The 22,444-nt window shown below is 39.1% G+C and overlaps 1 protein-coding gene across 9 annotated transcripts in view; it reads right to left on the minus strand.

The window, feature by feature from the left end:
• The window catches only part of LOC127456450 (E3 ubiquitin-protein ligase TRIP12-like), an 81,602-nt gene that overhangs the window by 51,131 nt on the left and 8,027 nt on the right, over window positions 1–22,444 (minus strand). For 7 of the 9 annotated variants that reach the window (XM_051724960.1, XM_051724961.1, XM_051724955.1 and 4 more), the window contains 4 exons: window positions 15,462–15,608; window positions 13,164–13,289; window positions 11,611–12,509; window positions 266–371 (listed from right to left, as the gene is read on the minus strand). In XM_051724960.1, the coding sequence (XP_051580920.1) occupies window positions 266–371; window positions 11,611–12,509; window positions 13,164–13,289; window positions 15,462–15,559 (1,229 nt within the window). In that variant the 5' untranslated portion in view covers window positions 15,560–15,608. The remainder of the gene's footprint in view (window positions 1–265; window positions 372–11,610; window positions 12,510–13,163; window positions 13,290–15,461; window positions 15,609–22,444) is intronic. The other 2 variants (XM_051724963.1, XM_051724962.1) reach the window with 1 other exon arrangement.

Consider the following 22,444-nt stretch of genomic DNA (forward strand, 5'->3'; position numbering starts at 1 on the left):
TTACAGTATAATTTTATGAATTATTCCGTGTTGTGAAAAGCACAACACCAATAAAAATTACTTGACCTGACTTGACTTTAAACCAAACCTGAATCAAGAAAACTTCAGGTTCGAGTCATCGGATCACTAAAGGCAGATGTTAATAGCAGGTGTAAACAGGCACAAGGTGATGACGAGATCCATTACAGGTCCAACATAGTCGAGACTCCACATATCCAGTCAAATACATGTATTGTTGGTGTACAAGACTCTTGCAGCTCAGTACCTGGTGCTAGCGCAAGAGCCCGTGGTCTTCTGACGTGTGCTCCTCCGAAAGCTGGGGAGCTCTGCTGGGGGAGACTCACTACGCTTCTTTGTTGACTTCCTCAAACCTACACAGAAAAACAGAGAACATTACACTCAGAATATTCATAATGAAGGGGAAAGGGAAAGACAGTTCTGAGAAACACTTTCACGCTGAGCCTAATCAGTCAACATAGAAAAGAGAGCAGTAAATTAGTGGTCAAAGACAGGAGAACAGCATTTTTAAATCACAGAAAGAGAACAATATATTATTACTCAGCAGGGTAGAATGATATATCATACAGAACAAAATGTTTTTGACAGTACAATACCTTTATTCTTTAAGTAGGATGTTGCATAATACCAACAGTTCATCTTTGAGCTCACTCATAATTTTTGAAAACAAAATGATCTAACCATTAATGGAGCATGTATTGGGGTGTGGGTAGCTCAGCAAGTAAAGACGCTGACTACCACACCTGGAGTCGCAAGTTCGAATCCAGGGCATGCTGAGTGACTTCAGTCAGGCTTCCTAAGCAACCAGTTGGCCCAGTTGCTAGGGAGGGTAGAGACACATGGGGTAACCTCCTCGTGGTCGCCATAATGTGGCACGTGGTGAGTCGTGGGGCGCGTGGTGAGTTGTGCGTGGATGCGCAGTTGCCTCTGCATCTGAGACAGTCAATCCATGCATCTTATCACATGGCTTGTTGAGCACGTTACCAGAGACCTAGCGTGTGTGGAGGCTTCACGCTATTCTCCGCGGTAACAGGCTCAACAAGTCACATGATAAAATGCGTGGATTGACTGTCTCAGATGAGGAGGCAACTGAGATTCTTCCTCCACCCGGACTGAGGTCGAGTCACAACGCCACCACGAGGACTTAAGAGCGCATTCGGAAATTTGCCATTCCAAATTGGGAGGAAAAGGAGAGAAAATAAAAAAATGGAGCATGTATTTGTGCAGTGCTTCTGTACAATCAGTGAGTTTCAGAAGGAAATAATCCCATATGCACAGCAGTTTTTGTTTAGCTCAATAGTCCCATCCACTTTCATTGTATGAAAAAAATGCAGCTTGAAAATTCTGCTACACATATCCTTTTGTGTTCCACAGAAGAAAGTCATACAAGTTTGTTATTATGTCGAACATTTTTGGGTGATCAATTCCTTTTTAAGTGGCTGACTGTAAACACTTGATAAATTCATGTTTGGAATTATTTTTGTTAAATAGAATAGCTTAACATAGATGGATGTCTGCTGGATACCTGAAGTGGTCAGGGTCATTAAAGAGGTTTTTAAAATGTTGAGAAGTCTAAGAAAGCATTTAATTAACTGTGGCACAAATCTGCACACCTACAGCTAAATATCTTAGAGGTCAAAATATTTTTATAAAGAGGAGGAAAAACAAGCTGATTTAGTCAAGCTAAAATTAATACACAAAAGTGTCTATGGAGTGCAGTTCCACTGTGTAAATAAATAGCAACCACTGCCTAAAAAATATTGGTAACACTTTACAATAAGGTTCCATTTGTTAACGTTAATTAACAACATTAGTTAACGTACTAAAAATGAACAACACTTTTACAGCATTTATTAATTTCAAAATATAGTATAGTAATACATTTAAAATTAAAAGTCGTATTTGTTAACATTAGTTAATGCACAAACAATAAACAAACAACAAACAATTGTATTGTATAAGATTAATAAGCGCTGTTTAAAATATATTGTTCATTGTTAGTTCATGATACCTAATGCATTGACTAATGTTAACAAATGGAACCTTTTAGTGAAGTGTTACCAAAATATTGCAAAACATCCTTCACACCAGATGGAGGTACCAAACATACACCAGACCAGGGGCAGAAATTAACCAGGTCCTAGGGCAAAAAACAAAAATTAAAATCTTATTGAGTTTTGTGTTCCTTGCCACAGTCGCCTTTGGCTTGCTCACTGGGGGCCTAAAGACAATATTTTTAAGGCATTATTTTCAAGTGTGTTATTCATTTAAACCACACAATGAAGACTTAAAGATATAACAGCTCATTTTTTTTATTTATTTTTTTGTTACAGCATAATTTTCTGTAAAGCTGCTTTGAAATGTTGTAAAAAGCGCTATAAAAAATGACTTGACATTCAAAGTGACAAAAATGCCACAGATACTGCAAATAGGGAAAAAGATGCTACTAATGAATTCCTCTTTTTTTTTTAATAACATATTATACATTTCATATTTTATTCTAGGCCTATGCAGTTTTGTGTTTGGTGCTTCTGCAGACATGCTTGCAAGATGGTTTGACCAAAATATTAAAGTGACCATATCCTACAAATTGTAATCATACACATTTTAATAAACAAAGATGATTGCCTCGCAACTTGTACAACGTCATATTATCGCCTCGTACCATGTCTGATTATCGCCTTTCGATATTTTTTTTAAGATAATTAAGAATAATGGCTGTCATGATATCCGCAAGACAAACATGCCCTCAAAAAGGTAAAACATGTCCCTGAAAATCAATTCCATGGGGGGGGGGGGGGTATTACCCATTATTAAGAAGTTGAATGAAACCAGACTCAAACTAATAGGTAAAAGAACACATAAAAGAATGAGACAAACATGACTAAATATGAACTGGAGAACAAATTTAATGTAAAAACACTGGAAATACTTGCACTGATCCACCAACTGGCTCTGATTTTTAACCACTGCCCATAACAACCACATTTACTCCAGCACCGCCTCTCACACTCATACACATACAGTACATGTGTTAAAACTGTTTCCACAGAAACCACCACATTCTTCACCTTATCTCATTAGCACTGTTTACTGTAACTCACAAGTACTTTCTACATTTAACAACTCTGTTCCTCATAAACAATGTAGAAAAATCAAGAGATAAGTCCAAAACACAGTCTACAGAAGTACGTGAACGCAAACACTTTAAGCTATGCAAGCTTAACGTCATGCATTGTTGCCTTACGAAATGTGTCGGAACTCAATTCAAACCACCACTCCTGGGGTTTGTTCCTACCACACTAAAGGAAGAATGCAATGTAAGCATGTACAACAGAACAACACAATGCACTGCATTGTTCAAGCATTTGCACATGCATTTTGGTACTTGAGTAGAGTATGTTTCAGGCCATAGAAAGAAAGAGTAGGTAAAAGGAAAGACAGAACCTTTAAAAGACCTCTATTAGTTCTTACCATGTAAAGCCAAATGAATCACTCATGCCAACAACTGCTTTGGTGGTCAAACCCTAACACTGAGGGTCTATTCTGGGCAAAGCAATTCCCCCTGCCCTTTGGCAACATGGCCTCCAGTGACTCTTCACATCAGAGGGAAGTTAACCAACCCAGTCAGAGGTCAACCAGCCCTACACCATTTTTACTAAAGATAAACACCTCCAGCTACCATGCTCAGAATGTTCTACAGCCAATTTGAATCTAACACAAATCACCCAACCAATACATTTAAACAGTTTTTCACAATTCCTGACATTCCAACAATTGTTGGAAAAATTACTCGTCATACACAAAGTAGATGTCCTAAACAACTTGCCAAACCTATAGTTTGTTAATATTAAATATGTGGAGTAGTTAAAAAAATAAACCTGACATCAACCTAAGTGTATGTAAACTTCTGCCCTCAACTGTAGATAGCCCTATAAAAAAATGGGCTTAGTGTCCAACTGAAAAGAAACTGATAACCCATTGGTGCAATTAAAAATGTATGTGATATTTTTGGTTATTGATTCATTGTCATTGTTTCATACACTTAGGTTGAAGTCAATAAAACTAATTTAACAACTCCAGATTTCATATTAGCAAACTGTAGTTTTGGCAAGTCGTTTAGGACATCTACTTTGTGCATGACATGAGTAATTTTTCCAACAATTGTTTACAGACAGATTGTTTCACTTTTAATTGACTATCACAATTCAAGTTAAGTGTGCATTTAAGCAGCTTGAAAAATTCCAGAAAATGTTGTCAAGCCTTTAAGCAATTAGTCAATTAGCTTCTGATAGGCTAATTGGAGTCAACTGGAGGTGTACCTGTGGATGTATTTTAAGGCCTACCTTCAAACTCAGTGCCTCTTTGCTTGACATCATGGGAAAATCAAAAGAAATCCGCTAAGAACTCCACAAGTCTGGTTTCATCCTTGGGAGCAATTTCCAAAGGCCTGAAGGTACCATGTTCATCTGTACAAACAATAGTACACAAGTATAAACACCATGGTACCACGCAGCCAGGAAGGAGACGCATTCTGTCTCCTAGAGATGAACGTAGTGTAGTGCGAAAAGTGCAAATCAATCCCAGAACAACGGAAAAGGACCTTGTGAAGGTGCTGGAGGAAACAGGTAGACAAGGGACTGGTGCACTTCACAAAATAGATGGCATCATGAGTAGGTAAAAATATGAAGATATATTGAAGCAAAATCTCAAGACATCAGCCAGGAAGTTAAAGCTCGGTCGCAAATGGGTCTTCCAAATGGACAATGACCCCAAGCATACCTCCAAAGTTGTGGCAAAATTGTTTAAGGACAACAAAGTCAAGATATTGGAGTGGCCATCACAAAGCCCTGACCTCAATCCAACAGAAAATTTGTGGGAAGAACTGAAAAAGCGTGTACGAGCAAGGAGGCCTACAAACCTGACTCAGTTACACCAGTTCTGTCTGGAGTAATGGGCCAAAATTCCAGCAACTTTTTGTGAGAAGCTTGTTGAAGGCTAGCCAAAACATGTGACCCAAGTTAAACTATTTAAAGGCAACGCTACCAAATAGTAACAGTGTATGTGTTTAAATAAATAAAAGCTGAAATAAATAATTCTCTCTTCAATTTTCGTGGGGCTTGGGTAGCTCAGCGAGTAAAGACAATGACTACCACACCTGGAGTCGCGAGTTCGAATCCAGGGCGTGCTGAGTGACTCCAGCCAGGTCTCTTAAGCAACCGAATTGGCCCGGTTGCTAGGGAGGGTAGAGTCACATGGGATAGCCTCCTCGTGGTCACTCGCTCTCTTTGGGGCGCGTGGTGAGTTGCACGTGGATGCCACGGAGAATAGCGTGAAACCTCCACATGCATGCATTATGTCTCCACAGTAACACGCTCAACAAGCCACGTGATAAGATGCACGGATTGATGATCTCAGACGCGGAGGCAACTGAGATTTGTCCTCCGCCACCCCGATTGAGGTGTCACTATACCACCACGAGGACTTGGAGCACACTGGGAATTGGGCATTCCAGAATGAAGAGAAAATGAGAAAAAAATAAAATAAAATAAAAAAATCAAACAAAATACAAATTAAATAAAAAAAAAATTCACAATTAAATAAAAAATGAGAAAAAAAAAAAATCACTTGTCGCTGCTTAAACTTTAATGAGGGGAACACGTGCTCTCTCATGAGGGCAAGAGATGAAAGGAAAGTGGAGAAAGAGCACATGTTTATGGACTCTACAGGTGCTACTATTGTTAATGCTGTTTAATCGGGAGATATTTAATAAAGATGTTTGAATTACACCACATCTTGTAACTCACGTTATTTCCCGGCGGAGACTGTGAATCTGCTGCCATGAACGATAATAAGGACCGTTTCACATCTCGTGCTGTTTTCCCTTTGCCTTGTCGTGTGTGAAACACCACATTAACAGTACAGTACTTTTCATATTTGCCATTCCTCTCCAACTGCATCGTTTTTAACTGTTTTTAACTGTCCACAAAAACCCAGTTACTTTAGATTTGGATGGTAATTCTTAGCGGCCATCATATTTGGAACTATGCAAATGTTCAATTAGTGAATCTAGAGCACTGTAAATATAATGCACTCAGCCCATTAGGCTCATGCAGCTGCACACATACAGTACGTGCAGTGAACAGCACGTGCAGACTAATTAAATCGTAATGCTTGCGGTTTGATAATCACACTACGTCATATTGCATTTTCGATTTTATTTTTTTAAATAATCATTCAGCCCTAGCCAAACCAATACATCAATACCAATCATACATATCCAAAACATACAACTCAGGAGCAGAAAACACCCAACTAACACCACTAAAGACAAGATATTTAACCAAAACTACTAATGAGCCTAAATAACCAACCAACACCATTCAGGAACATAAATATTCAATTAAAACCATTAATGAACCTAACACCCAACCAATACCACTCATGATCCTAAGCATTTAACTGATACCACTCATGAACCTAAAATCTAACCAATAACATTAATGAACTTAAACATTTAACTAATATCGCTAATGAGCCTAAACAACCAACAAACAAATTTTAAACACCCATCCAATACCAGTCATGAGCCTAAACACCGAACCAATACCACAAATGAGCCTAAACAACCATCCAACACATCTCATGATCCGAAACACCCAACCAACAAATTTTATGACATTAAACACCCAACCAATACCACTCATGAGCCTAGACACCTAACCAATACCACTTATGATCCTAAACACCCAACCAACACGACTCATCCTAAACATGATCAACAACTCATAATCCTGAACACCCAACCAATACCACCCATGAGCCTAAAAATCCAACCAATGCGACTCTCATTCCTTAACACCCAACCAAAAAATTTTATGATCTTAAATACCCAACCAGTTCCACTCATGAGCCTTAACACCTAATCAATACCACTAATGAGCCTAAACATCCAACCAACACGACTCATGATCCAGAATACCCAACGAATACCACTCATGATCCTAAACACCCAACCAACATGACTCATCATCCTGAACACCCAACCAATACCACCTATGAGCTTAAAAATCCAACCAATACAACTCACAATCATTAACACCCAACCAAAAAATTGAATGATCTTAAATACCCAACCAGTTCCACTCATGAGCCTTGACACTTAACCAATACCACTAATGAGCCTAAACATCCAACCAACACGACTCATGATCCAGAATACTCAACGAATACCACTCATGATCCTAAACACCCAACCAACATGACTCATGATCCTAAACACTCAACCAACACGACTCATCATCCTAAACACCGACCAGCACTACTCATAATCCTGAACACCCAACCAATACCACCCATGAGCCTAAAAATCCAACCAATATGACTCACGATCCTAAACACCCAACCAACTAATTTAATTATCTTAAAAACCCAACCAATACCACTCATGAGCTTAAACACCCAACCAACATGACTCATGATCCTGAACACCCCACCAACCGGACTCATCATACTAAAAACCTGACCAACACAACTCAAGCACATAGAAATCTATGAATGCCAATGTTCTGACCCACCTCTAGACACTCTGATACTCCGAAACTCTGCTAGACTCATTCACACAACAAATTACCTACATCAAAAGCCCTTCCTACCTCTGCATACATCCAGCTGGGTCCATAAAATACTGTAAGGCAGCTGCAGGCTGATATTTTTAGCCCAGGACGCAGGCGCTGAAAGGGACTGAAACCTGAGACAGCCATGACCAGATCCCAAACCCCACCCACTATTACTGGGCCTAGAAACAGACTCAAGGGAGGTGAGAATCTGATCACCATGCAATTACTGGGGAGACTGATTTGTTAAGTCCCTAAGCTGAACTAAAATCTGCTCTGGATATTAACCCTCGGGTCAAGGGTCAGCTGTAATGATTGCAGTAAAAATACCACCCAATAATAATACAAATGAAAATTAATCTCATTAAAGAACATCTCAGAGTCATATTTCAACACAAAATCAAAAGAAAGAAAAATTACATTGTTTTATATAAAGAAACTGAATCCTATTTTTAATAGGATAATGGAGATGTGTTTTTGTGCATCCAATGCAAGTCAATGGGGTCCAACACTTTCAAGCTCCAAAAAGGACATAAAGGCAGCATAAAGGCAATTTACTCATTAGTAAAGGTAAAAACTCAAGGGTTAAATCCATGTCTTTAAATTGCAAAACAATTGGTTTTGGGTGAGAAACGGACTAAAATTATTACATTTCAGAGCTGTGTGCACTCTTTGCATGTTCTCCGTATGTGTCAAACATGTAAAAGTATAATTTAGCTTCCAAAACAATCGCGCCAAGGAGAGTGCAGATGTCAAGATTTATGTGGGAAAAGGAGTTACATTTTGGTCTGTTCTCACCCAAAACCAATCGTATCACTTCAGAAGACATGGATTAAACCACCCAATTTGTATGGATTCCCTTTATGCTGCCAATATGTGCTTATTGGAGATTGAAAGTGTTGACCCCATTGACTTGCATTGTACAGACAAAAACATCTCATATCTCCATCAAAAAATCGTACGAAAGTAATTCGAGTTTAAGACAGCATAAGGATGAGTAAACTATATTTTCTGGGTGAACAATTTCTTTAAAAGTAATAGTTAGGCATTTGCTGACATGCATAATGATAATTTTGTTCTAGGTTGAATCATTCTCAGTTACTGATCTGTGACCAACAGGCCACATACACTCACCGGCCACTTTATTAGGTACACCTGCACATCTACTTATTCATGCGAATATCTAATCAGCCAATCATGTGGCACCAGTGCAGTGCATAAAATCATGCAGATACAGGTCAGTAGCTTCAGTTAATGTTCACATCAACCATCAGCATGGGGAAAAAATTGATCTCGGTGATTTAGACTGTGGCATGATTGTTGGTGCCAGACTGCTGATCTCCTGGGATTTTCACACACAACAGTCTCTATAGTGTATAGAGAATGGTGTGAAAAACAAAAAAACAACCAGTGAGGGGCAGTTCTGTGGACGAAAATGTCTTGTTGATGAGAGAGGTCAACAGAGAATGGCCAGACTGGTTCGAGCTGACAAAGGCTATGGTAACTCAGATAACCCCTCTGTACAATTGCAGTGAGCAGAATAGCATCTCAGAATGCACAGCACGTCGAACATTGAGGCCGGATGGGCTACAACAGCAGAAGACCACGTAGTGTTCCACTTCTGTCAGACAAGAAAGCGGAGGCTGCAGTGGGCTTACCATCTGTGTACCTCAGCAGAAATCCAGATGTCAGACCAGGAGATGTTTTCCAAACGTTTACTATCTAATTTTGGTGAGCCTGTGCCCACTGCAGCCTAAGTTTCCTGTTCTAAGCTGACAGTAGTGGTACCCGAAGGGGTCTTCTGCTGCTGTAACCCATCTGCCTCGATACTCGACATGTTGTACATTCAGAAATGCTTTTCTGCATAGCACTGTTGTAACGCATTTATTTGGGTTACCGTCACCTTCCTGTCAGCTTGGACCAGTCTGGCCATTCTCCTCTGACCTCTCATTAACAAGCCGTTTTCACCCACAGAACTGCCACTCGCTGGATGTTTTTTGTTTTTCGTAACATTCTCTTTACACTCTAAGAGACTGTTGTGCATGAAAATCCCAGGAGATCATGCCATGGTCTATATCACTGAGATCACATTTTTCCCCATTCTGATGGTTGATGTGAACATTAACTGAAGCTCCTGACCCGTATCTGCCTGATTTTATACTTTACACTGCTACCACACGATTGGCTGATTAGATAATCGCATGAATATGTACAGGTGTACCTAATAACCTCAGTCATGTAAAATCTGGAACATCAGCATTCTCACTTGTAGCAGGTGTCTAAATACTGTCCACTTCTAGTGCCCTTGCAGCTGGTGTGCCATACATGTGTACACTGTTGAAACTGAAGACTACATGCACAAGTTCAAGTGTGTGCATACAGTGACATTCAATCTAGTCAAAAGAGCAAAGCCCTGATGTTACAGCACCACACACACACACACTAAAAACACTCTCAAAAAGAATGCCTACACACACCCTTAAAAAAGGTTTAGTCTCCTATTTGTGAGAGCTGAAGTCCATAATCTCGGACAGAATTTGTGCATGAAATAAAAAAGAAATAAAACATTAAAGAATATCATTTTTGGCAATGACAGAAATTAATTTAGACAAAAAATTAATTAATTTCAGCATTTAAAAAATGTAGTTTAGACCAACACACTTGCAATAACAAGTCATGCACCAAGATAAACCAAACAAATACATACTGTTCTGGAAGTATACCCAAAAGGTAGCTTAACTAACTTTATCTATTCTTTAAACTAATGTGACGACTATGTAAAGTTGGTAAACACTGTAACATGCAAGAACACCATAAAGGGACACGTAACTATCCGCAAAGTACTGTTTACATGGAGCAAACCACCACCCACAAGAATTACTTCAGTTAACACATTACCATTAATTCATCCATGTAGAACAGTAGTCCTCTCACTAAAAATATATGTTGACAACTTTACAGCTCAAACAACACATGTAAGAAAGATTTACAGGGTTCCCACTCTTTTAGGCAGATGAAATTTCATTTCCAATTTCACATTTCGTAAATACTGGATAATGATTTTTAACCATAGAGCCCTTTCTAGATGACGAAATATTTTAGAGCTAAGCAAAGCGAGGAAAAATTATTTTCACTACAGGAATTTCCATGACTTCAGGAACCCTGAATTAAAAAATAAAACTGCCCCATATACTTCCACTGTAAGTGCATTATTGTAAACGCATGTTTTTGTTTGTTTTTACAAACTGAGGAGCGACTTGCAATATGCCACAGCCGCTGTCAACTAGAGCTGTCACTATAATGAAATCTGGCTGGTGATTAACTGTCAAACAACTAATTGCGATAATGAATATTAATTGTCTTAGGGCTTTCACGATAAATTGGCATATTTCTTAAGATGCATGTGTGCTTCATACACCTTAAGAAGCCATTTTTACATACTTAAATTCAAATTCTCATGAAGGAAAACCCTTGAGATTTCGTATTATCATTTTATCACTCCACAGAAATAGAGTAAGCATGCATCTCCTCCTCTGTGTCATTAACATTGCGTGTATGAACCCGCATTGATCAAGAACATTTGCCATTACACAATCGTTAAAGTGAAACCAGAGCGCTTTGCGTTCACCATCAAAGTTTATATTTGTTCGTTTAAATTTTCGTGGGAGTTTGGCATGAGCATCAGAACACTTGAGAAGCTTTTCCGGACGGGAGCTGATCTGGTTGACATCCGCGGGGCGCTCAGTGACGCTCAGAGTTCAAATGAATGACACACAATTGCGCAGAATTTTAAGTGCCCAATAATCGCGGTCATCTCAAATAATAATTAGATCAAATAACCGCGATCATACGATTATTTCATAATCACGACAAGCCTACCGTCAACAGAGCTGGACTTCTTTTGACTCCGAAACATTCCCTTAAAAATTCATGCATAAACGATGGCAAATTCCATATGGTAGTTTCAGTGACTCACTTGCTAGTTTGGCCTGCAGTCCAGAGGGCCCAGGCTTGGAGGAGGTCTCAGCCTTGGCCGAGCCCGGCAGAGACAGTTTGGGCTTTGGCAGGTTGACTTTGGGGTTGAAGCGGGACGTCCAGTCAAACTTGGAGGAGCCGGCAGCCTTGCTCTGCTCTTTATCCCGGCTGCTTCTGCGGGGGGAAGGGGAGGACGCCGAGCGCGAACGTCGTGCTTTGCTCTGGTCCTTGCCCTGCTTTAGCCGGGCACCCTGAGGGGCACAGCTGTTGGTGCCTGCAGTGGCCGAGGAGGAAGAGGAAGACGAGGAAGAGGCAGAGGAGGAGGAGGAGTCAGTCACGGTGCTACACCCAGCTTTGGCTGAGGCGGCCGATTTGGACGCCAGCTTGGTGGGTTTTGCTGCCCGGCTGGCCTCGTTGCGGGGTGGCAGGGGGCCTGCCGCACTGCTTGAACTGGGGAGGGAGGAAGAGGACGATGACGACAATGAAGAGATGTCTGCCTTCTTGCGCTTTTGAGAGGGGGTGCTCGGGGCCCCACTAGGGCCAGGGTAGGATGCGTTTTTCTTGCTCACGGCTCTGCTGGATGAAGCGGGAGTCGGCTCGGCTGCTAACCGTCTCTTTTTGGACTTGGTGCTGACAGTCGCTGGAACCTTTTTGGGCTCTGTAGGTTCAGGGAAGGCTGTGAAGGCCGTCGGCCCACTAGCTGCACTCTCAGAGGGATGGCTGCTTGACAAGGCTTTGGGCCGTTTGGCCGGGCTGGGTGAACAGGGTTCTAATGCAGAGCTGCGTTTGAGAGCGCGGGTGCTGCTGCCTTCCCGTCTCCCCAGCTGGCCTGAAGTCCCTGCTGCTTCTAAGTCTGGATCTGGAATCGAGTGTGAACCCACGGATAAAGAGAGAATGTTTCTGTAAAAACAAAGGGGGGGCGGGGGGAGACGGGGAAAGTTTTGAAAACCCAAGACAGAGCAGACAGCACACACACATCTACAACAGAGGTTGCGCTACAAGAAGTCATTATCCATCACTCTGATGGACTAATTTGCTAAATTTACATCAAGGTTCAGTTGTATATGGTAAACATTTATGCCATTCTATTCTGGTCGACTGATAGGCATGCAAACGCTTAAACTATTTTTATTAATTTACAGAAATAGGGAATGTTACTTTTAAACTTAACATGTTACATTACGGTGTTACGGATAACGAAAGAAACAAATTGTTACACCAGTACTTTGTAACAAAGATAGTAGCACATTGCATTACAAAGTGCCTTCTCGCTGTCACTTGGTTGAGAACGCTTTTTCAATCTCTAACACACAAGCGCAATCAGAGGGAGAGTCGCTGCATATAAACTTTGTAAAGATGCTAGGTTTAAACTGTTAAATTTCTTTCTTGATTTTTACCTGTCAAAATGACTGAAAATATTTGGATTTTTTTTTTTTTTTTTTTTAAATAGGTAAATGATGGAAATGTTTCAGTTAACGCAACCTCTGATCTACACATTGTTAATTTGTGCACTTCCACAAAGACCCACACGCAATAGAGGAGAAAAAGGGATACCTTCGAGAGGCGTGGCCGCGGGCGGAGCCGACGGCTGAGCTGGGTGGGGCTTTGGAAGCCTTAGAATTAGATCTTCTATTTTCAGGAGGGGAATTTGCTTTTTGATTTACTTGCTCTGGCTGCAACCTAGAGAGGTTGGAAATTAAACAGCAGAGAGCAGTGTGGGATGGGGAGTTGAAGAGGAAATTCAATTTTCCTTGCTGACTACACCTGCAACCCTACTTTTAACACTTTCTATCCACCCATCTAGAAAACAAACACCAATCACTGACCAAATTTACAACCACATTTTTGGTTTAAGGTTCATATTCTGGTAAAAGGGTTAGTTCACAGTGTTCTTAACAAATGGAATTTTGTAATGAGTGCCAAACCTGATATGTGCTCTGCCTGGGCCGGTTCACATTTCCATGAGACATTTTGTCATGTGCATGGAGTAACATTGCTGCAGTTTGCTAGCCACTTCGTGGTGCTTTGATTTTTAAATGGTTTAGCATAGGGCTGGGCGATATGGCCAAAAATATTATCACTTCAGCTCAGAAGGTGGCAGTAATGCACCATAAGCTGCACTGCCAACTGCCAATAAACATCACAAGAAGAAGAAACACTTTCTTGCCTGTGACTGCGCTATGGATCATGAAAAAACATTTAACTAAATAGTACATAAATAAAAAAAGCAATGGTTTTGATGTCAGAGTTGCTGTTGTGTTCAGACAATAGCTGTGTTGCATTGTCAGTGCTGTCCTGTTCGGTACACAACGATGCAAAATTAGCCTGATAGCTAGCTAGCGCCTACTGAGCCTCATTGCTGGTTTCCATGACAGCAGGGCTATGCAGCCACTAGCCTGCTAATATTTCCTAACAGGCTGATTTCATGACTGTGATTTAGTTAGCTACTTGTGTGTATAACTTTGCCGAACTGCTTGTGTTTTTGGCAACACGTACCTGATCCGATCGTCTAGATGTATAACATAGGCTAAATATCTATATAATATAATATTACTCAAAAGTTTACCATCGGTATAAAAAAATCAATTTTTTTTTTTTTTTTAATAAAAATAAATATCGTTTTATTGCCCAGACCTAGTTTAGCATTTAACTTGTGAAATGTTTGTTTTTTTACTTTTCTTCTGGTGTGCAGACATTGGCTTACCGTTTATCAAGCGCTGAAACTTTGCTGGGTGAAAATCAATTTGAATCATGTGTAACAGTCACATGAAGTCCTCTTTGCAACAAGAACTTCTTCAGAGCGTAGAATCTTTGTGACATCTGCGCTAAAAAAAGCTAGGTGCAGCGCAACAAATGAAACAGAACGCAGGTGTCTCGAGATGCATTTATAAAAATGACAGTTCTTTTTAACTTGACACAGTGTCTAAAAAATGCAGTAATCCTGCATGAGACCCTTGAAAAACACTGAGATTTGGTGCAATGGTCAAATACGCCTGTCCAGCACATTTACATAAAACAGCAAAGACGCACACAAACATGTGTGAACAGCCCCCAACTCGCCCTATACTTGAAAATTAGAGCTGAACCTGGTCTTAGACCTGCCAGTTTGTCGGGTCCTGTCGGGATCGGGTTGAAGAACTCTATTGCACATGTAGAATAACTGAATAGTGCTTTTGGTTTTCGAATACAGGTGCATTGAACGGTAAGCAGAATAACAACTATCTGTGCACATCCATATTCCAAACCTATATGATTTGCTTACAAAAGTAGATGTTAAGCAGAATGTTAAGGACTGAGAGCCTCTATCACCATTTACATGGAAAAAGATGCAATGAAAGTGAACTGAGACTGAGGCTAACATTCCCAATCATTATGCCTTACATCTAATTTCTGTTCTACCGAAGAAGTAATAAAGTCATACAGGTCAGAAACAAAATGAGGATGAATACAAAAAATGGCATGATCCAAAACCCTAACAATATCTGTAAAAAAAATCTGTCAGAGATCCGATCAAGCAGACACTCTCTATGGATAACGCAGACACCTAGATAAAGATTCACATACACAGACCCAAACCATAAAGCCAAAAGTTTGCTTCGGTTTTCCGTTTGCTGCTACATCATGAGTACACCAGGAGGGTTTGTGCAGACAGTCTGGAAAGCCTAATTTATGTAACTACTTGAATTGACTGCAATAAAAGTGTCATAAAGCAGTTGTAGTTAGCATGTGTCACGATCTATGTAGTACACTCTGAAAGGATCGAACCCTAGACCGGGAACAAGACGTAAAGGCAGGTGAAAAAGCAAAATTAGGCTAAAACAGACAAACTGTAGCGTGATTGGGTGTACTCACCTTCCTGTGAGCGTGTGGTCTAGTGGCTGGGTCGCGGCTGTGTTCCTCTGTGAACGGCGCAGTGACCCCCCTGGATTGGAATTAGGCCGGTTGGACATTGGCACCTCTCTCCTGAAGGGACATACCCTTTCTAGATACTACCATTCACTGGTAACAAAGGTAGAAAGAGAGAGAAAAAGTAAGGTTAGTTTAGTTGCCGAATATTGTCCCTGATATACTTCATACGAAATCTAAGAACGAACAGGTGTGATGCCATTTAAAACCAAATCTGGCCAGAAAGGTGTTTTTGCGTCTGTTTCGGTGTTTCTTAACAGCTCTCCTGCGCAAAGTTTTAGGAAAAATTCTTACTGGCTGATAAACACCTGTGAACTAGAGCTCTACCTACCTCGTGGCAGATAGCAAATTCCGTTTATCTTGTTCAGTTAGTCAAAATCAGTCAACAAGAACACACCAGCATGTAGCGTTATTAGCAAGCTGGTGCAGATTTGCCAACATCTGTACAATCGTTCACATAAGGTGGGTTTCCATCCAATTATTTTTATGCGCATTTATAAATTGCACATAAGAAATCCTGAATGGAAACGCTTGATATGCGAATAAATGTTCTAAATTCGCTTAAAATTGAATGCGCAAGGAGGAGGTAGATTTTCTAGAGTTTCGCATTAGTTAAAGTGTGCATTAATGTGATGGAAACGGTTTATTCGCAAAACGATTATGTGTTTTGACCATTCATGCATGTGTTTTGAGTGTGCGATAACTTGATGCGTCTAGCCCACCAAAAGGACCGACCTTGGAACACAATTCTTTGAACATAGCGCTTGTCATTCGGAAGTGTTTAACCCATAGCTGGTTGATAAATTGGGTCATCACAATCCGACAGAACAGTTTTGAGAGCGGGCGCTCCCAGGTATGCGGAGACTGGCGGTGTGTGGGCATCGCAGCTATTTCTGCCCACATTATATCAAATATTACACTTATTCTGCAGTGTCTTGTGGATGCATTTAATAAAATGAGATACTTGTTCCAATCTTGCAAATAAAACTGTTCCCAAAGCAGGGAAAGGTCATTCAGCTGCTCCATCATGACGAGGCGGCTCCCTCATGATAATGTGCATTACGTAGTGGATGAAAACGCACAACAATTCATATTTTCTTAAGTCTAATTTTTAGAAATGCGCTTAAAAAAACATTTTTTAGCCAAATTAGTCTACAAAAGGAATCAGATCTACTCAAATACTCTCAAGTGCCCATTCACTCTTGTGCCATCTGCAGTGAAAGCCATTCACACATCTGCCCAAAGTAAGCCTATCATCATTCTTTTTGTCTTTATTCATTAACACTTGCAGTAGAATCAGTATCATAATAAATTACTATAACAGTGTAATCGGATTAGCGTCATGAATTCACAATGTAAACAAGACATATTAAACATTTTCTACTGTAAAATCATCATCGAGTGATTAAAACAACATATTTTACAGACCTCATATGAGACGAGATAGAATGAGGCAAAAAGTCATTGATAGCACATTTTAGTGTCACATTAGTTTAGGTTTTACATGTAGCATTCTCATATTTAAAATGTACTTTTTATCGCCTCCCACAGCAGTGTGACTGGTGTCTGAATGTTTGGGAACAGTATACCGTTGCTTGGCTGTTTAGAACTTCTTTTCACCCCTGAAAGAATAACGATGAAGAACTTCATAAGTATATCAGGGCCTTAAACCCTTTATTGTGTGCATGCATGTTCTTGTGAACTGTGCTGAGAGACTCATCACCTTCTTTATACCATCAGTGAAATATGACTGTTATGAAACCAACTCTAAGATTTGGTAGCATGACCAAGTTTGGACGTTTTTACCCTGACTTTCAATATTAAACTATGAAAATCCATTACAAAAATGCAAATTATTGCTTGTTTAAAACTATAATAATCTAAACAAAGAGTGAAATAGTGATACTTGTGTAAAAATTATTTCTAAAAAATTTTTTAAATAACGACTGTCCCGCAGTAGTTGTGTCATTTCCACCACAACAAACATTTTACCAATAAAGTTTATTTTATTTTATTTTTAAAGTTAGTTAACTTGTTAACCAAGTTAACAAAAGTGACCATGAAGAGCATGCTTAAAATTAAATGACATAAGTGATGGTTGAAGGAAAAAAAAAAAAAAGGTAAATATCACTTTTTTTCCAGAATATTTTCATTGGGTGTTTGGCATCATTTCCCATCAAGCTGTAATTTTGTCAAATTATGCAAAAAAGTGTGAAAATGTTATTTGTGTGTATTTAGGATACATCAAATATTAGCTATGAACTAATGACAAAGACGACATTTCATTTTTCATTAAAAAAAGTCATTTCCATCAGCGTCATTTCCAGCACAAAATTCTATTAAACACAATACAGGATTTGAGATTTGCTAGAAATTACACTGAGGGAATTTTCTTGACTTTCAAAAAAGAAAAAAATTGGACAAAAATGACAAATATTCTGAAAGGCATATACACTGTTGGACATAATTAAAATGGTGAGTGTAAAAATGTTTAACAATACTTTACTTTTTAGAAGTTCACAGTGCCAAAATTGCCCAGACTTGAAGAAACACTTAAGTCATGGTAGAACTGGGTGCACTGAATTTAATTTATGCTGATTTAAAAACAAAAAGTGTCCAGAGAGGACGATTTCCATTGCTTTATTTTCGCTTTACAGTAATGATAATAATGTGCTTGCTCGTTGTGAAAATAATTTCACAATGCATTTTTTTTTTTTTAAATAAATAAAAAAAAAAAAAAAAGATCAGAATGGTCCTAAAACTGGCTTTATTTTCTTTATGCAATATATAAAATCACACTACAGCCTCACTTATCCTCTTACTGATGTGTGGGTCAAAAATGACGTATTTATTTACATTTAATTTTTGTTTAATGCATGTTTAAACTGAAATTGTAAATTAATATTGACATCCAATATATCATTTGAAAGATCTTGGTCTCAAGATTTGATATTTGAAAGATATTTTGACAAATCTCAAAGTTACAACAATATTTTATTAAACGTGTCAAGAGTGAAAATCATTGGGAGCCTGGGTAGCTCAGCGAGTGCTGACACTGACTACCACCCCTGGAGTCGTGAGTTCGAATCCAGGGCATGCTGAGTGACTCGTAAGCATTGGCCTGGTTGCTAGGGAGGGTAGTCACATGGGGTAACCTCCTCGTGGTCGCGATTAGTGGTTCTCGCTCTCAGTGGGGTGTGTGGTGAGTTGTGCGTGGATCGCGGAGAATAGCATGAGCCTCCCGTGCTGTGAGTCTCTGCGGTGTCATGCACAAAGAGCCACGTGATAAGATGCGTCGATTGACTGTCTCAGAAGCGGAGGCAACTGAGACTTGTCCTCCGTCACCCGGATTGAGGTGAGTAACTGCGCCACCATGAGGACCTACTAAGTAGTGGGAATTGGGCATTCCAAATTGGGGAGAAAAAAAAACAAAAAACAAAACCAAAACACAGAAAATTAAACCGTAGGTTCAGACCTTTAATGTCTTCCAGCCAAACACAGATGAGCACAATCCTCCAAACTTTGGTATGCTTTTCATTGCAAGAGTCCAATAAATAAAATCCATTAGAGATTTTAGTCCAAAAATGTACAAATATTAAGAAATATTGATCAATCTATCTTTGTTCAGATTTTATTTATTCAACACAAGTTAACATTCATGTCCATTTTCTGCGAAATCTTGCACTCTGTGTAGTGTTTCAGTAGCAAAACACCCATACACAACATTTGGGAGGGTCTTACGAACAAAATTAGCCCTCCCTCAAAATTGTCTGTGTAGTTGATTGGGAAGTCACTCAAAATAGCCAATCAGGGCAGTCGACACGAGTGATGTAAAGATTTGCATCATCCATGTTTGTCTCTGGATAAAGCTGGCTAGATCATTTTTGACTGATGGGTCGTGTAGCTAATGAAAAGATGAAAACAACGATATGAGGTTTGTTTATATCCCTGATGCCGATTCACGAATGTTCGGAGTGGAAAACCGTGGACTCTTATTTTTATATGTTGGCGCTTTTATGTTTTATGTACGGTGTGCAGTTACTGTGTTACTGCCATACTGTCGACAAAGAACTCGGCTTTTGGACCTGTGACCTGATCCACCCTCCTCAGCTTCAGTCACCATCACTGAGTGTATGGAGAACACATGCACCGACTACATGACTACTCAGCATTTTTATGGGGAAAAAATGAACAGAAGTATCTTTATTGTAAGTAAAAGTTTATTTCCATTGCAACATTTCAAATTGTAATGTTCTTTTCACATTGTTTAAAAAATGCATAAATGTATATAGAATGCATTATAATATATTCCCAAATAATAATACAAAACATTATATCTTTATGTATATTTTGGTTTGTGTGGTATTTTTTTACATTGATATATAAACAAATTGTGTGTTTTGAACCACTTTCAACATTTGGTTTATGTAGTTACTACAAGTGGTCTATTGGTGCCTCCAAGTGACCTTTTTTGGAAGTACACTTACATAAATCATTATGGAACAATGAGTTTTGATCATATTGACTTCAAAATTGTGTCAGACCTTCATCAGACATGTGGCTTTGTATCAGATTTGTTTTTGAGGCACTGCGCATAGTCCTGCATATTTATAAAAAATAAAAAAAATGTATTTGATAAATAATATTTTATATATTACAATATATGTTTTATACTACAATGATACATTTGAATAACAAATGTTTAAGTGTCTACTTTCAAATGAGCCCAAGTTTGAGTTTGTAGACCAAAGCGTTCAAGAACGGGAAGAGTTTTACTTTGGGCATGCCATTTTCATGCACAAAGAGAGGTTGGATGCTAAGAGGTTAAAGGGTTAGCCGACCCAAAAATGAAAATGCTCTCATTATTCACTTACCCTGATGCCATCCCAGATGTGTATGACTGACTGTCTCCAGCAGAACACAAATAAAGATTTTCAGAATATAGAGCTCTGTCAGGTCCTTATAATGGAAGTACACGGATGCCAGCACTTTGACGGTCCAAAAGTCATATTTAGGCAGCATAAAAGTAATCCACGTGACAATGAATGTCTTCTGAAGCGAACTGATAGGTTTGTTGAAGAAATAAGTCGATAATTTAAATGTTTTTAACTTTAAATCAGCACTTCCATCCAGGTCTCTGATGCTGTTTGAAATGGCCGAACTCTCCTGTAACATTCGTTCTCCTGTTGTAAATAAGCGCCGCTTCCGAATTCTCGCGTGAACTCGCCGATGTGCTTACATCATGCAACAGCTATGATGCGTTTGTTGCTGGCAGGAAGCACTTTTTAAAAGTTAATAACGTTTTAATCATCCATTTATTTTTTACACAGACTTACCGATTTGCTTCAGAAGACATTCATTAATCGACTGGAGTCATGTGGATTACTTTTACACTGCCTAAATATGACTTTTGAACCGTCAAAGTGCCGGCACCCGTGTACTTCAATTATAAGGACCTGACAGAGTTCTATCCTCTTCTTAAAATCTTAATTTGTGTTCTGCTGAAGAAAGACAGTCATACACATATGGGATGGCATCAGGGTAAAGTTGACCAAAAAGAGAGACATATTTTAAGTATTTAGAAATATATTGATATTTAAAACATTATTTTTCATGTCATTCATACATTTTTTTAATACCGTAAAAGGAAATCACATGTCCCTATTTTATTATTTGATTTATACATTTCAGGTTAATTGTGTAAAAATGACGTCTTAAAGTGTATAAAGCACATATGCAGAAGAAATATGACAATTAATCGTGAAAGCCCTTAGAGACAATTAATCATAATAGCCCTAAAACAGACAATTAATCGTCATAATCGTATTTATTTGTTTGACAATTAATCGTCAGCCAAATTTTATAATCGTGACAGCCCTAGACACACATTCCGTTTTGTTGTAATAAGTGCTATTCTTTAAAAAAAAAAAAAAAATTTTAAGTATTTTTATTTAACATTGTATTCTAAATATTGTCTAAAATTATCTCATCATTTGGGAATAGACTGCTGAGGGCAGTACATGCAGTAACAATAGCATTTCTTAATTCCAAATGATTTCTTCCTCAAAAATATTGAAGATATTGTGGATGGAATTGTTAATGTACTGGAGTAGTTAAGAGGAATCACACTGTGAGATCTTAAACTATACAGAGAACGGCCAGAGGGTGTCTTTGTGTCCTCTTCAGTTCAGTGATAATGAACAACAATAACCATCAATCACTACGACACGACAGAGATATAAACTCCCACCGCACCTTCATCCTGGTGTTCATAAGTGCGTGTGTGATGGCATCGTACAACAGCAGCAGAGGATGATTATGAGAGATAATCTGAATGTCTTTATAAATGAAAAAAGACTATGACAAATGGTGTCAATGCACAGTATTAAGGATCATCCAAGTACAATTGGTCTGTTACAATACCTAGTGAGCTGCCTTGCAATCTAGTGCCTGCAAAGGCAGCTGACTTCTGAAGAAGCATTTAGGTCACAGAGTCTGTGCGCTGTTGGTTATTATAGCTATTGCTACTCAACTGCAGTATCCAACTGTATCAAGCGGCAGATAACTGTCTGCATTCCCATCGGTTGTCGCTGCTCATTTGCATAAATGGTAACCCAACTTTGCCGCATTGCCAACTGTCGCAGTCACTCATGTCACCAGAAATCGCTGACTCTTTCAGAAAATCAGTGACCTTTGGTGACTTGGTTTGTTTGTACTGTTTAATGCACTTGAAAGATGGTTTTCTCCCGTGCATAACTTACATTTTACAGTTGTATTCTCCTCTCTTAATGTTATAAAATGGCTCACTGTAACAGCAACTGAGTTGCCATTAAATTTAGGATCAAATATTTCATGTTTAATTATAATTCTACACAATGCAAGTAACTGACTATAATGGTATACATTTAGCCTAATTCTTGCTCAGGTCC

Source organism: Myxocyprinus asiaticus, chromosome 18 (genome assembly GCF_019703515.2).
Source record: "Myxocyprinus asiaticus isolate MX2 ecotype Aquarium Trade chromosome 18, UBuf_Myxa_2, whole genome shotgun sequence".
Taxonomy (NCBI): domain Eukaryota; kingdom Metazoa; phylum Chordata; class Actinopteri; order Cypriniformes; family Catostomidae; genus Myxocyprinus; species Myxocyprinus asiaticus.